Source organism: Eutrema salsugineum, unplaced genomic scaffold, assembly GCF_000478725.1.
Source record: "Eutrema salsugineum unplaced genomic scaffold, Eutsalg1_0 scaffold_1, whole genome shotgun sequence".
Taxonomy (NCBI): domain Eukaryota; kingdom Viridiplantae; phylum Streptophyta; class Magnoliopsida; order Brassicales; family Brassicaceae; genus Eutrema; species Eutrema salsugineum.
The window spans coordinates 5154872-5171396 of record NW_006256909.1 but is presented as its reverse complement, the minus strand read 5'-3'; the positions used below and the strand labels follow the sequence as shown (position 1 = coordinate 5171396).

The following is a 16525-nucleotide window of genomic DNA, read 5'->3' as shown; positions in this document are numbered from 1 at the left end:
ACCCATCTTTGTCATGCAAGTCGATCATGTTTTCATTAGTAAAGGAGATGATATGCAATCAACCGAGAAACAAAGATTCTCGTGAAATTCTTACAAAATACGACTTTGAAACTTCATTGTTTTTATTTCAAAAAGTTATTTTCTACTTGGACGAATATTAAAATTGTAAGGGGTGTCACTTACTTGACCCCGCATGGATCCGCCTCTGATTATGTGACTCAACGTCATCCATGGAGCCAAATCTCTCTCCATTCCTTTAGCCTCAATGTTAATCCTTCAATAACAGAAAATTGCTTCTTCAACTTGTGACTTCAATTTCATTGTCGCTGTAATCTCCCCAGCACTTGCCTCCAAGTCCTTCCCCATTTTTCTTGTCAGATATCTCATGTGCTGTGGGTTTTTCTTCACCTACACCTACTGTCGAGTGTCCATTTTCAAGAGTCTCTGTAGTTTCTTGTGCAATGGCTTCTTCACCCTCTGCAACTTTCTTTTCGCTATTGCTCTCCTCTTCGCTTCCAGTCTTCTCCTCAGAGCTTTCAGTATCAGGTAATTCCTCCAAAGCCAGTGGTGTAGGTATAACAAGCCCATTCTGAGGCTGTGCAGGTATGTTACACGGATATCCACCTGCTACTGGTGACAGAGGGTACCCATTCTGTGTTATTTCCGCCCCATTGGGAGATGCCAAATAGCCGTTTGGCGAAACTGGATAACCATTAGAAACCCAAGGTTGACTTGGTATGAACTCAGCAGCATGAGGGTTCATTATTCTTGGGCCATTGACTTGATTAGCCTCACCATTGGACTCAGTGCTACTGGGGAAGCTTGGCTTGTTACGCGGAACCCTGTTTCCAGATCGGTTGTAACCACCACCTGAGAGCCTAGGCCCATAGGGAACTCGAGCTGTTACAGATTGATGAGGAGTTGACCTGCGTACATGGTTTACAGGAAGCATTGGTGGCATATTCAATGGGGAGGGAAGGATTCCCACATGGTCTTTGAATCCCGGAACTGTAATAGACCCAAAAATTGGAATGGTCGTCGGGGTATAAGGTGGTGCAGAAGCAGAGAGCTTCTTGCTCATCTCTTTTTGTGCATCGGATGCGTCTTGTTTTTCTCCATCTGCAGCTACTGATGACTTTGGGCTATCTTCTGTTTGGCCATCTACTGCTTTCAGTTCAGCATCGGAGACATCCTTCTGTAGCTTCACTCCGGTTGCTGGTCCATTTCCATTTGTATCTTCTGTTGTTGGTGACTTATTCAGTAGACCTCTATTTGATTCCTCAGCCGTTTGTACTCTCCCAAATTTTCCCTGTTTTGCATCTGATACAGCTGTCTCCGCTGGAAATGCTTCTGCTGCTGCCTTTTCGGCTTCCACATTGTTGATTTCTCCTGGTGAACTCATCAACTCCGTTCCACCAACAAGCACCTCTCCTTGTTCATCGCTACCAGCATTTTTCGCTTCCGTTTCTGTAGCCACTTGATTACTCCCACTCTCAACATCCTCAGCCTTCACCTTTTCAGGATCATCTACTGCGACTTTTGCCGCATCCAAAGTCTCTAAGGCAGTCGTTTCTTCTGGCAACTGCTCTGAAACTATTTTCACAATCGTTCCAGGGGGTGCCAGTGCAACCTCCTTATAGGAAAACAGTTTTCCAGCTTTGACACTCACGGGACTCAGCATCGGAGTTGGCTTGTTGATCTGTTCAGTGCAAGCTGGGTTTGCCAGGGCTGATTTTTCGTTGACTGGTCTTTCTCCCACTATATTGGAGCTGTTTTGCTTTCTGTTTAAACTCGGGCTCTTTAAAAGCTTCTTCGCGTGCTGTGATGTAGAACCAGCGGCAGAAATTGAAAGTTCATTTGAACTAGTCCTTGGGGATGCGAAATTGGTGGATTTTCCTCTGCTTTTTGATGTCTGCTGGGTCACGTTCATGAAGTTTGTGTTCAGCTTTGCCAGGCTGGGACGGGTTCTACGCCCGGAGGGATAACGATTTTTCGGGACAGCTTCTTGCCATCCTTCGTCAGAGTCATCATCCTCTTTGGCCGTGGACTCGAGCTTAACTAGCGTCAGTTGATCTTGAGGTTCCAAATCACGCTTCTCAACCTTTATTTCTTCAGATTTTGCTTCGGATTTGTTCTCTTTGTCACTTGAACTCTCCACAATAATATCAGTCGGCGTCAGAATTTTATCATCTTTCTGATTTTCTTCTGACACAGGTCCTGGATTTTGTCCTGGTCTTCCCTTGACCTGAATGAGCATTTCGATCAAAATATCTGTCACAACGTATTAATGAGAACAGTTCAATAAAAACATGGATTAAGTCCAGCAGAAAGTAATTATGACCTTCAGGCGAGCTTTCCTTTGGGCGTCCCTTGCTTTAAGACCAGTATCCGGGGTTATATAATCTAGCAGGTCTGATACACTGTTATTGGGAAGAAAGCTCGTGGGTTACATACTCAGGACAAGAGTTTACCCAAAAAATATATTTGTACTATGCATTTTAAATTTTCATATCTGGTAGTTCTATTATATATTTTGGCCCCTATGTACAATTTGTAAGCAGTGCTAAAAATATGAAAGACAAATGTTTTAATACCTGAGATGGCCTTTGCTGGAAATAGAGGCGTCTGGCTTGGGAGTACCATTTCGTGCAGCTTCTTGCTGTTCCAGAGCTTTAGACTCAAAATACTCAAGCCACGCAGTCGCATCCTAACACAGTTCTGGAGCGTAAGAAACTTTTAGACTGAAACTCCCTGTAAATCGTAACTAATTAAGCACCTGTGTCCGAAGATCGTCCTGGCCTAGTTTTGCTTGTAGAATCTGTAGAGTGGTCTGCTCATGCTGGACGCTCAAGGAGTATGCTTCCATCAAAGAAAGAGCAATAGCAATGGCATGGTAGCTTGCAGCAGTCTGAAAAAAACGTAACAGAAGTAAATTCATGTCTTAGAGCATCATTTAGATTCCACAGTAAAATTTACTAATTAAGCTCAAGGCCTTCATGGCATGGGAGTTCACTGTATTTAGACATTGATAGGTCGTGGATTTTAACAATCAATTTTTATCCGGAAGATTTAAGTTTATGGATGTCGGTTTGACATAAGTCTTTGCTTGAAACCAACCTGGATATGATCAGCTCCAAGTAGTCTCTGGTTACATTTCAACGCTTCATGAAGGTATCTTAAAGCCACATGAACATTCCCCAAACCTTCTTCCATCATCGCTACATTAATATAAGTGGCAGCCGTATTTGGATGTGACGGTCCACATGTTAGATGCAGAAGGTACAATGCACGGTTGACATACCTACAACAACAATAACATGTTAGCAGATCGAAAAAATTAATTTGTAGGCTTCGGCTTTTGAAAATGCAGAGAGCATACTTCAACGCTAACTCTGTGTGCTGAAGACGATAATAGAAGACAGCCAGATCGCCGTAGCTTTTCATTGTGTCTGGGTGATCAAGGCCAAGTTCCCTTTCATTTATGTCGAGTGCTTTCTGCTGATAAATGGTAGCCTGAAAAATCAAAACTGGTTAGTTGCAGCAGAGATATATTTCTGCAAAGGAAGTAGGTGAACTGAGCGATGCCTTGTACACAGTCCCAATTTCTTTCAAAGTGAATACCTGATTAAAGTCCCCAGTATGGTACAGCACAACAGCAAGAAGACTATATGCTCCGGCGGTCATTCTATGATATGGGCCGCACACTGCTACAAGCTTCGCCAATGCCTATGGAGTCATCCCAGAATATCAAATTACTTAAACCGTTCGAGCAAAAGTGAATGCGTTCAAGTGAAAAAGTGTCAAACAAAATATTAAGTTGAAGGGTTGATTCTTTCACAGCAAAATCATCCTCCCCCATAAAAACAAAACTCGCTGGTTCCTACATGTGCTAAAAATGCCTACTCAGTTAGTCTATGGTAGTTCTGAATAAAAATGGTTTATAAGGATAAAAGATGAGGAAACTGAGAAAATAAAAACAATGTTCACAGAAGGACAATATAATGGGTGGCGATAGAGAGATGGCAGGCCGAGAATTGGTATTCAGATTTTGGGGAAAAAGAACGGAGCAGTGTACTTAGACAAGTCAAGAGCCTTCATTACATGGTTAGTATATAAAAAGCTTAGTGAGAAAATATCAATTACCTTGGTGCCAAAATTGACAGCATCCTCTAGTTTGCCTTTATCTAAGGAAGTTTTGGACGATTCCAACAAAGTGCGTCCATCAATGGATGACAATGCTACGTGCTGCACACAAGAGCAGTGCTCTTAAGTCTCTGAAAGTTTTCACTTTTTATAGCTGATTACTAAAGTAAGATAGTTACGCATGGTACCTTATACACAGGAACCATACTGATAATATCTAACTTCTTAAACGGATATGAGCTGTCCATCTCATAGTCTTTGGGAACAAGCTCCAGTCCAACCTAAAACGGATGAGTGAAGCAACATGTGAAGAATCTAAGGTTAGATAGTCTCAAGTGAAAAAAAAATAATAATAACTGACATTCGCAAACCTTGTGTGACAGTCCTCTAAGAATGGCGAATTTTCTCAGTTCTTGGCTGCCTTCATGCTTCCAATTCCACCCAAACCTCTTGGAAATGAACGTTTCTACCCAAGTCCACTTTATCTTTTCATCATATTCACTCTCAGTGTCAGACGGTGTTCCCAATAGGACATTTAAGCATGATGCTATTGAGGTAGCCAGATCAGCAGTGTTTTCAACAGCTGCTACAACAGCCTGCAGTATATGCTTGTATGCCCGAACTATCATTTCATGAATACAGAGGGATTGCACATGAGGGAGTTTTTCAGCCAGCTCGACCTAAGATGAAAGGAGAAAAGAGTGATTCCTAAAGAAATGGGGCACTTTGCTTTTCTATACATAAGCATATTCTGTTGTCCAGTTTGAAACGAAGGTGCTAAAGACTATGAAATGAAATGGTTACCACTCTCCCCAAGGAATGCATTTGTAAGCCTTTGGTGTGCATAAAGTCTGTCAGAGTTCTCCCATCGACAGGTGAGAGTTCAAGGGATCCAAAGTCTGCCACCTGCAATATATTAAGTCGAAGTTTATGAGGAGCTGAGGATTATCCCTAAAGATGATGATAAATGTCCAAGGAACTGACCAGTTTCGGAAGAGCAGTGTCAGCGTAGTATTTGCGGGCCATTTCAATCAGCTCTCTGGGTGACTGCGGGGGAGGTTCATGGAGAGAAAGAGAACACAAGGTAAGATTCATAAAAGCAAACTACCAGAGATGTATAAGTTGTTGCTTACTACTAGCCTCAAATATTTTATCTTGTCAGCTGGGGAACAAACAAACCTTGAGATGAAAACCAGTTTCTGATTCTTTAAGGCGCTGATATGCAGCTTCCGTCACCAGTTCTTTCCACATCTTTTCCATTTCCTCATTTTGTTTCTCGAGTTCCTTCTGATCCGCAGCTTCTGATTTATTGTCATTGTCAACAGTATTAGCAAGGGCATCCTTGCCCTGTTCAGCCTTGTGAGCTTTCACATCAATCTTCCTTTTTATCTCCTTAAGAAGTGCACCTTGCTTTCCAAGACCCTTCACAGTTGGTTCAGGCTTAGCATCTTCAGTTTTCTTAGTCTCACTTTTACTTGAAGCTTGATTTTGCAGATGTTGCACCCAACAAGCTCCTAATTCCCACTTTATAGGCTTGGTATTTCTTGGGGGTTCAGCCTCCAATTTCTGCAGACTGTCCTCAAATACTTTCCTCACAAGGGACTTGGCAACACGTATTTGTTCTGAGTCTGCATTTGGTGATCTCTGAGCTATGCTAGAAGGCGTTGACGACTTGTGCAATAGAGTCCTCAAGCTGAGAAGGATATTCAGAAAAAGCTTGCTAAATACCTTCTATTTCAAAATATGCATCGTATGCCAAAATGTCAATCATGCCAAGATACGTATGTTAAGCAATGCAAACGTGAATTATATGGAGATACCTTTGGTGCTCGAAACTTGTACACAACTACGAGTAACCAGTAAGACTAACGCATATACAACACAAAAAGATTTTACCTATTTACATTCAGTGCATTTGCACCTCCTTCTGATTGGTCTTCGATTTCAATATCCTCTAGGATTCGGCCCCCATCCAACTTAAATTCAGCAGCAACCTTTACAATGGCTGTGAAACCACAATGTCTGACAACCACCACCGCCAAGGTAGACGTATCCTATGAAATTGAAGCAAATCTCAGTAAAAAATCCAAAAAATTAAGCTAAGAACATCAGTCTGGGCTAACAAAATTACATGAACCGTCGCACTCTCATCAGCAGTGATCCCTTTAAGCAAATTCCTTTGATCAAGTTCTTCCTGAGAGATATCTAGAACCCGAGTCCCATCACTCTTTCGGTCAACCTTGGCACTTGCATCAGGCTCATCTCTAGCCACCTTTATGATCAAATCACCAACTCTTTCTTCATGGAAAGCAAATGCAGCAGGATCCTTTGGTGAGCGTTGATTGCTCTCTACGACATTCTTTATTAATTCCACTGCCTTGAAAACAGAAACGTCGACAAATAGACTGTGGAGTAGGAAGACCTTCCTATCTCGAACCTGTCTCTCTTCAGGTGTTTTACAAGGCATCGCTGCCAAAATCGCAAATTCCTTTGCCCACTCTCTTTGGTCATGCTTACAAGACCGGGCCACCCCGCCGCCATTCCCTCCCCATGTCTCATCCTCCACTGGAAGTGACGGAAAGGTAGATGGGCTATCAGCAACAACCGGAGGAGCTACCCAGGTGTTTGCTCGGAAACCATAAGGAAGGTTGCCAAACTGAAAAGGAATAACAATTCTTATATGTTGGAGTCTTCTAATCAAGTTTAGCTACCCATGAAACCATATAACATAAAAAGAAGTAGATTTGCGTACTTTATTGTGCTCAATGAAACCTTTCATAAGAGCGTCATAAGCCTGCAGCCACAAACACATATCACCAGCGAGTCAGAAGGCAGAACTGAAAAAGAAAAAGGTACCAACTTTTATCACCAAGCTTACCGCATCAAATGGCCGGCTTATCTGTTGCAGCAGCTCAACCAAGGAATGACACAGAAGCTGCTTTTTCCCAGCTGGGAAAAAACCTGTTCTTGAGGCAACGACCGTGATCGGCTTCCCACTTGAAACTTTAATCTGCATTTGATAACAATGGTGTAGCAAAAAATTTTAAATCCCAGTCGAAACTTCTCAATTGCATAATTATAAACAGTTCAGGAGAGTCCTTACATCGATTTGAAACAAATCATCTAATCCTTTATCCTCGATAGATGGACGAACAGACCTTCTGATATCTGGAAAATCAGAGATGAGAATCAATAAGCGATATCAATCTCAGCGATCGACTAATAATCGAAAAGCGAACTCACATTGGATCGGAGGAGTAAGGTGTGAGAAGGAGAAAAACTCGTAAAACTGCCCGAGACGAGTCGGTGGGCACATGTTGATGTCACCCTTATCCCCACCTTCCGCCGCCTGAGACTCACAGTTCCCGACGAGTTTCTTCTCTGATTCCTTAAGCTTAGGGCTGAGACCGGAACCTGAATCGCCGGCATCCTTGTCGGCCGGAGAATCTCCCTCATTCGAACCTGACTCCTTCGGTACAGAGTCTTTGGTGGACGCGCGAGACACCGGAGGTTTCGACGAACCGAAGGCGGTGGTGCAAGCGACGATGTCAAGGAGCCGCCGTATGTGCGCGGTGGCTAGCTCCTCAGTATAGTCCTCTGCGAAATGAAAGAAACGGGTAAGAATCACCTGTGGCTAATCTTACGGGAAGTTAAATGAATTGGAGAATCGTAGGCCGTTAGATCAGGGAAGATTACCTTCGACGATGGTGAGGTGGCAAGGCTTGAGCGATACGATGTCAACGGAATCCTTGAGTCTAGTGCCACGCACCTACAGCAGAAAACAATGCTTCTTCTTTTGTTTAGGCGGCAAATGTCAGAAATAGAGCTATAAACGTCACTATTTGGGCTTAGGCAACACCTTACTGGGCCCATTAGCAAAAAAAAGGGATAATTTTCTATAAAAAAAAAAAGAAGCAATTTTGCAACGGCGAGAAAAGATATGTGATGACACCATTAACAAAATCATCATCGATAATGCTGTGAGAAAATCATATATGCATGAAGACGAAACCTGGTGAGAGAGAGAGAAGTTGGTGAGGTGGCATGTCTGAACATGGACCGCCAAGAGCTTCCTCACATCTAAGATTCTGTCCGTAGAGATTCCCTTCACAACAACAACAACTTGAGAATCATATTCGGCTTTTAAACAGTTTTTATTTATAATTCTTCAATCAATGTCTATTTAGTAGTGTAAGCTCAAACCTTGAGAGTCACTTGGGATTCATCTGGTGTTTCTACACTTATCTCAATGACAGTGGGCAAAACTGCACAACCACACAATTTTTTAATTATTTTTATTAGGAGGAAAAAAAATGAGCAAACTAAGCAAAAATTGACTTGTCACTCTGCGTGGAGGAACCAAAACGAATTTGAACATAATGAGGAACCTTTCTCTTCCTTCTTCTTCTTCTCTCCTTTACTCTTGTGTGGCTTTGTTTTCCCAGCTTTAGGAGCCATTACCAATGGACATACAACTTATAATCGCGGTTACAAAAACCCAGGTTGAATTTGATCAAAGAAGCCTCGAATTTAAGCCCTGGATTGAGTTGAATTAAACCACTAAAGCTTCGAACTTTGAAGGGTGAGAAAGAGAAAGAAGAAGATAGAAGAAGAAGAGAGAAGGTTTTGTTTATGTGGGTGTATAAAATGACTTGTGGTGGTAGTGAGTGACAATGAGGAAGTAAAAGGAAACAAGAGACGAGAGGGTCAAATAGTGATTGAGAAAAATAGAGATAGAGAGATTTTTAGAGAGAGAAAGAGAGGATAGGATAAGGTGCTAGCTCTTCCCTCTTCCTCCTTAAGAGTGTTTTGAGGCTAAGTTAATTTGAGACCTCTCATTTCTTTGTTTGCTTCTTTAACACCTCATCACCAACTTCATCTTTTCTTCGATATCTCTCTATATATTTTATTTTTTTGTCTCCTTTCCGTTTTAAATACGGATAATAAAAATTTTCCCCCGTATTTTCATTATCTAATTTGAGATTTCACCCATGCTTTTATATATTTTATCAATTTGTTTGGGTTTAATTCACAACACCTTTGAAGAAACTAGAGACTAGAGTAGAAACTAGTGCTGGCTCAAAAATTATGAATCCTCCTGTGAACAAAAAAAAAATGTTTGGCTTTTTTGGGGCCTTTTTTAGGCCATAAGATTATATCAAGTATAAAAATTTGGACATCTGAAGAAAGTAAAAAAGACAAAAGTTATAGTGTGTGTGCTTTTTTATATTTGTTTGTGAAACAAAAAAATATATTTAGTTTGTCTAGATTAGTCTTAATTTGAATTTTTGTTTGATTCTAGATTAGTCTAATTTTGAGTCTTGTCAATTCTTCTGAGGCTGAGATTGGATAATAGGCATCATAAGCTATATGAGAAGAAAAAAAAAAACTTCTTGGCAGAACGTAGACATGGGCTTTGGCAAAGCGATATATACCATGTGTTTTTGACAAACATAAAGTGGCCTAATAAGCAATTGACTCTTATAAATTATGTCAAACCATTGGGCTCTTCTAATTTAGAACATATCGTACAACATTATCAGTTACCACACTGTCTGGTACTTGTGTTTTTACTTTTTACTCTCACTGTCCCACAAAACATGTACTTGAGATATGACGAGTTTCTGAAATCTGAGTTTTTGCTAGCTTGGACACCGGTTAATTCCACAATAAATAATATTTTATGCCTACCAAGTATTTGCATTGACAAAAGAAAGATCAAAAGTAGAAGAAAGAAACATGAGGTGAAGGAATCAAAATTTGGACAGAGAATAGACATCTCCAGTTGCCTTTCAAAACTAGTAGTCTCTGTGGTTACAAAATTTTTACCTTTAGAACAAAAGCCCATTTGGTGCGTGAAATGGCTTTTTGTTTGACTTCTGAAGACATTTTTTTGTTTATGCGTTGGTCAATATTGCAACATTTTTAAAACCAAAATCATTGGCTGACTCAGGCTTCCCCACCCAGGTCACTAGCCTGTAGCGCGTATTTTAATTTTATATCAAACCCACCTAATAAGACTTCTCCATCATTTTAATAACACACGACTCCTCTGGCTTATCTTTATAAATCACATATAATCACATCCATCAGAGAAATAGGCAAAAGACAGAGCCAAAGATGGGCGAGATCAAAGCCAGACGCATAATCCTCCTCTCCATCATATTCATCTTCTTCTTCTCCGAGACTCTTCTTTTTTGTTCAGCTAACGAGCATGGCTCAAGGAATCTTGGAGTGGTAATGAGGCAACGGTTGAGAAACAGAGGGCCTCGAAACACCAACACAACATCCGCAGCTTCGACTATGATGTTCTCAAGCTCCTTCCATATGGGTGCTGCTTCCTCTTTCCTCCTCGCTCTCCTTTTATAGGTTCCTTTTGTAATGATTGTGATTCACGGTTTCAGAGTGATTTCTGTAGTTTGCTTTTTGTTTATTGAATTGATATTTGTAAAATTTACCAAATGGTCTCAAACTCTGTTATTTTTTTTTCATTTCTCTGATCCTTCTTGTCTATAAGAAAAAAAAAAAAAGACATCGTCACTTGTCACTATCTTTACGTACTTGTTTCACTCCATCACATTCCTCTATTTAACCAGTCACAGTTCAAGATCCGCAACCGCAGTATTCGTTCATGTTAGAGAGAAATGAGTTTTTTCTTTTTCTTTTTTTCTACTCAAACATACCCATGCATTAAATATTAATGAAGACAAATATTCGGTTTCTCCATTTCAACAAATATTGGGTTCATGTGAGAGAAAGATGTTGATACCGAGTATCACACAAAGAATTTAGAGAATTGTTGATACCGAGTATCAGACAAAGAGTTTTTATTATAGTTATAGCTGAACTCAAGATGAGCTGCCTACGTACTTAAAAGAGGGATCAAGCCATTCATAGTTCATATTACAGAGAGAATAGAAAGAACATGTGTTCTAAGGTTTTCTGTGGAGTTGTGAATGAATCATCTTTGAATGAACGAGGAGCTCTTTATTTATAGAGGTTGAAGCCGGTCGATTTTCCTTTTCTTTCTTGATTTGATAATGCAGATTTCCTTATTTCTTGGAGCAGATAAGAACAACTTCCTTTTTCCTCGAGGAATTATCTTCTGAGAATATTTCCTTTTTCCAGATAAGATCAGGAAATATTCCGCGGGTGAACCATCATAAATCGGGATTAATTGGGCCAATCTTGGTTCATACCGGGCTAAATCGGGGGAGCGGAGTACACCACCAACAGTAAGCCCCCCTCAGTCCGGCGAAAGAGTATGTGTAAGAGTTCGGCGGATTTCATGAGTAGTTTTAGTCTGGTGTGAATTGAGATTGGAGACTTGCGAGGCTGTTAGCTCGGCTTATATGAGTTTCAACTCAGTCTGTTGCGAATTGCGATAATTCAGCTTACATTCGCGAGTGTTGAGAACTCGGCTTACGGTGCAAATCAGAGGAGTTCGGCTTAATTTGTGCGAGTTAAATGAACTCGGCCTGGGGGACCCAAGTGAGCTTTCTCGCGCTGGAAGAGTGAAGTTTGAACTCTTGTAAACACACGATACAGACTCAGGGTTTCCTAAGTCGAACCAGAGTGTGCGAGATGGACTCGGCTTATTGTTCTCGGTGACTTAGAAATATTTAAATGCGGGACTGGCCCCGGCTTTTAAGATGTGGAGTTTACCACGATACCATCGGGGTGTTCGCGAGACGGATCTCGGCTTTTCAGGGTGCATTGTTGAGAAATGCTATCGAACAACTGGCCAGGAAGTTGATGTAAAACCGATGAATTCGGTCGAGACTGCGAACATGTCAGTTCGGCTTTGAAGAACGGACCCTTTATTTGGAAAAGCAACGAGCTTGAAACATAGATGAACGTAGTTTAGCTCGGTAAAAGATTGTATTCTGAGATGACGAACTCAAGTCGATGAACTGAATCTGTCTGACGAACTGATCTGCTGTATCGAACTCAAAATTCTGAACAAAACTGATAATACTGAAGTTCCGAAATCCAAATCTGATGACGAACTGAAAAATTCTGAAGTTTTGAACTGAGCTGAAATTTTTAACCGAACTGAAATTCTAATTCAGAACCAAACGAACTGATTTCTGAATAGAAACTGATTGGAACTGAGATTTCTGAGCAACCTGATGCCGAGCTGAAATGGAATTCTGAGCTAGTTGAATCTGAACTAAAGCTGTGATTGGAAACTGAAAGACAAATTTGATGAACCGAAACAAAAACCCAAATTTGACGAACTGAATTTGAAACCCGAAACTGAGAGCTGAATATGAGAGGAGTTGAAGTTGCACGAGCTGAGGCTGACTAACTGGGTTTGGTTAAGATGTTGCGATATGAAGCAAAAATCCAGAGCTTATTTATGAAAAGCTTCCAAGAAGTGAGTTAAGGTGGGAGCTCGGAGCTCGTTTATGGAGAGCATTAGAGAATAGTCTTTTTTCTCTTTTTTTTTTTGCGAACAGGAGTTCGGCTTGGAGGGACAGAGCTTATGTGAAGCAAAGTTATGAAAAAATAAAGTTTACGATAGATGATACCTGAATTTTGGGAGCTCGGTTTGACGAGCTGTGAAAGCGTTTTGGTTAACGAACTGGAACGAGCTCAGACGAGTATCTTTCTATTGTGAGCTCAGTGCGGTTGTGTGCTTATAGTCGTACCAAAACATATCTTTGATTGTTTGTCGTTATAGCGGCTCGTGTGTAGCAAATCGTCCTAGCTGGAGCGATGACTTTTAGCAATCCTGCGATATTTTGAATAAAATTGTGAAGATATCTATCTCTTAGAGATTTTGGATCACAGTTAAGTAAAGAAGATGATACTTAGCTTTTTGGTGTTGGTGTGGGATTGTGGAGCTCGGCTCTTTGACGTTCAATCCTTGTAGAGCAAAGATCTGGAATATTAAGTTCTCTCACGATTTACTCTATCCATCTCTTGTGATCTAGATGAGAAACGGATTGACGAGGTGCTTCCAAACTGTTTTTTTGATTCCGGTAAAGAGCTTAGTGAAGCCGTACGGCGAGCTAAGGTGGTGATGGTATCAGCTAGAAGTTTCGACAGAAAATTAAAACCGAACCAATAAATCTTCTTAATCTCATTGAAGTTTTTCTAGGATATTATCGGGAATTGAAGCTTGGGAGTTGTTTTGCGAATCTCTGAAGTATTCCGAGCCCAGAATGAACATGAAAGCTCTTGAGGTCGACGATGGAGAATTTCAGGAATGAATTTTCGAAATCCAAAAATGGAAGCGGCGTGTGTTTTTCTCGCCATGGTTGTTTGAAGCAAGGAAGAGGGAAAGGTCTCTGAGGTTCTTTGATGGAGTTAATAATGGAGACGGCTCAGGTCGTAAAATCTACAGTTCGCCGAAAATTGCAGGTCTGGTCAGGGTCATTGGATTTTCCGTGACCGGAGATTCATCAGATTTTTTATCGGAGCTGCCTTAGGTTCACCGTCGAGGAAGGATCGTGAGGCATCGACGAGATGGTAAGGAATGGGCCAAAGTCTTCACATCATCTTGGGTCAGAGTCTGGGCCTATCATCTTATAATTTTGCATGGGCCAATAATTTGTTCAAGCCCAACAGATGAGAAAATCAGATTTTCTTCAATGACGGCTTGGTTTTGTTGCAGAGGCGGCGACGGCAGAGCTCTGGAAAGCTCGAGTGGTGGTGGATTGTAGACCATGGTCGTGGTGATGATATAATCGGAGAACAAATACAGCGTCTAAAGTCGGAGTGAGATTCTCGGTGAGTGGTTTTTGCAACGGAGAATCCCCTTGGAAGAACAGAGATCTCCAATTTAATATTTCCTTGTTGATGATGTGAGCCATTGAAGGAGAGGTCGGCTTGAGATGTGAAGTTGATTTGTGATCTTGGGCTTTTTAGAAGTAGATTTCGCAACTAGCAGATGTGAAGTCGTCCAAGTTAAGCTCCAATTTTGAGGGTTCTTTGCTTACAATTTGCAGATAACTGCATCTTTCTTCGCTGATCTTAATATGACATTATCTTCTCCTCTGAATAATAGCGAATCGAGGTCAGCAAGATGTTGAGCGGGGGTGTGGCGTGACGCAGTGATCTCTCCTAGCCCCTACTCTTTTTTTTTTTTTGAAACAAACTAATCGTGATTGTGATGTTTTCTCAGGTCATGAACCTGCTTGAATGTACGAAACGGGATACTCTCTTCTTGTTTCTCATCAAGTTGAGGTGTTTGAACTCTTTGTATTGTTCTAAAGAGCCTTCAAGTCGTGAAGTTTGAGGAGATCGGAGAATGGAGGACCGCATTATGCGGGAGGTCGGAGAACGTTTTGATGTAGACTTGTCATTCACTGCGATTGTGCTTTAACCTCTTTTGTGTAGCTCGTCGGTGTTTGTTACGGAGGGTTAGCTCGGTCGTGAGAAGGTGCACACGATCTTTGTTCTTGTTGAAGGTTGTTGTTTTGATTGCTCCACAAGTTATGTCTCAAACTGCTTCTGAGAATTTGTAGATTGCCACGAATCCTTCTGATTTTTCAGCAAAGGACTCCATGGAACGTGGTAATGTAGGTGATGTCTCGATGTGGTCTCGCCATTCTCTGAGGCTTAGCTCGGTATGGGAGAAGACGTATGAAGACCAATGAGTTCCAGATTTGTTTGTGAATTGCTGTTGAAGACTTGAGTACGGACGAGCTGAGATAAAGCTGCGTCGGTGGTGAAGTTAGAGAAGTCTGGAGAAGAAGTTGTGACGACCTCCTTTTCTTCTTTTGCTTTGTTTTTTAATCACAAATTAATGGTGATGAGGTCGTGGATTCCATGTAACGTGGACATGTAGTCGATATCTCCATAAAGAATTAAAAACAGAGTCCTCGAGCTCTCGTCGCGTGAGGGAGAAGGTATTTGCTTCGCCTTTTGTGACGAAGTCGTTTTTCGGTGGTATTGTCAAAGACCCATGGTTGTGATTGGAGAATGGAAACATCGATTATGTAGGTTGATTTCGACTTTTGTGAAGTCCTCTTCTTTTTGTTGTCATAGTGTCTGCTAAGACTGCTACATTGTACGGCTATAAAAAACCTTAAGGCTCCTTCTTCCCTTGTTTCTTCTTTATCAAGTAACGCTATATCTTGTATTTTGTCTTGATAAATTTGATCGGAGAATATTTTTAGGTTGTAAAGAATTTCCCGTCCCCTTTCTGGCGCGCCAATTGTTGATACCGAGTATCACACAAAGAATTTAGAGATTTTATTAAAGTTATAGCTGAACTCAATATGAACTGCCTACGTACCCAAAAGAGGGATCAAGCCATTCGTAGTTCATATTACAGATAAGAAAAAGATGTGTTCTAGGTTTTTTGCAGAGTTGTGAATCCCCCCCTTGAATGAACGATGATCTCTTTATTTATAGAGGTTGAAGCCGGTCAATTTTCCTTTTCCTCCTTGACTTGATAATGCAGATTTCCTTATTTCTTGGAGCAGATAAGAACAACTTCCTTTTTCCTTGAGAAATTATCTTCTCAGAATATTTCCTTTTTCCGGATAAGATCAGAAAATATTCTGCGGGTGAACTATCATAAATCGGGATTAATTGGGCCAATTTTGATTCATACCGGGCTAAACCGAGGGTGCGGAGTACACCACCAACAAAAGAAAAAAGCGTTATTAAAGGATAAGATTCGAGACCTTATTAAGCGTTTTTAAAAACTATTTTTGGTCTAATATTGGTTGAGAGCTTGTCGCAGGAGATTCCCTACACGTATCAATCGCCTCATCGGACCTTGACTTCTTGACCGATTCTACGGTTTCACTTACAGATTTATTTTGTTGTTTTATTTTTTTTATTCTGATCAAATAAAACAACTCATGCAGACAAAATTAAGTGAGTCTGAGGGACTAAAAACATGCGTTTAATTAAGAAGAGAAGATCTTAACATTACTGAGAGAAAGATGAATCAATGATAATAGGTAAAATGAACAAATGAGCAAAAACATCATACAAAGCAACAAGAGCAAAATGCATGAACCAAATCAAGGTGAGTGGGCGTAGAAGAGTGGACGACGGTACTCGTCGAAGAACTTATCACTATCCACGTAGACGATTGCATAGAGTGCGTAGATGATGCCCGGTACGTATCCCAGAAGCGTTAGGATCAGACATATCATGAACTCCGTCTGCACACATTCGTTTTTGACAGTTTTTTGACATATTCATAAGTTGTTGATCTAGAAAGAACGTAAATCGAGAGAGGGAGAGAAAAACATACAGTGCAACAGCCATGCCTTAGACAAACCCCTAGTGGAGGGATGAATATGGCGATCATTATTTCACAGCAAATCTCGCACCCGTTCGCCATTTCTCATCAATATTTTGATCCTTTTCTAGAATTTTTGTTTGATGGTAAGCTATTGTAAGCTATTTTATA

At 40.9% G+C, this 16525-nt stretch overlaps 3 protein-coding genes across 3 annotated transcripts; 1 reads left to right on the top strand and 2 right to left on the bottom strand.

Annotated features, from left to right (window-relative positions):
• Positions 1–7: 7 nt before the first annotated feature.
• LOC18028841 (protein TSS) lies at positions 8–8839 on the bottom strand. The gene is made up of 23 exons (XM_006412933.2): positions 8532–8839; positions 8347–8408; positions 8156–8248; positions 7840–7912; positions 7387–7740; positions 7247–7311; positions 7022–7153; positions 6896–6937; positions 6275–6799; positions 6040–6197; positions 5323–5836; positions 5128–5190; positions 4948–5049; positions 4515–4823; positions 4332–4424; positions 4144–4245; positions 3622–3726; positions 3380–3513; positions 3118–3301; positions 2777–2908; positions 2595–2707; positions 2342–2420; positions 8–2245 (listed from the first exon to the last, which is right to left on the bottom strand). Exons 1-23 carry the CDS (start codon positions 8599–8601, stop codon positions 299–301), a joined length of 5451 nt encoding a protein of 1816 aa, XP_006412996.1. The 5' UTR covers positions 8602–8839; the 3' UTR covers positions 8–298.
• Positions 8840–10240: 1401 nt separating this feature from the next.
• Positions 10241–10660, top strand: LOC18028840. Its single transcript, XM_006412932.2, has one exon. It carries the CDS (start codon positions 10264–10266, stop codon positions 10510–10512), a length of 249 nt encoding a protein of 82 aa, XP_006412995.1. The 5' UTR covers positions 10241–10263; the 3' UTR covers positions 10513–10660.
• Positions 10661–16130: 5470 nt separating this feature from the next.
• On the bottom strand, positions 16131–16468 carry LOC18028839 (UPF0057 membrane protein At2g24040). The gene is made up of 2 exons (XM_006412931.2): positions 16367–16468; positions 16131–16274 (listed from the first exon to the last, which is right to left on the bottom strand). The coding sequence occupies exons 1-2, from the start codon at positions 16454–16456 to the stop codon at positions 16131–16133; spliced, it is 234 nt and encodes a 77-aa protein (XP_006412994.1). The 5' UTR covers positions 16457–16468.
• Positions 16469–16525: the final 57 nt, after the last annotated feature.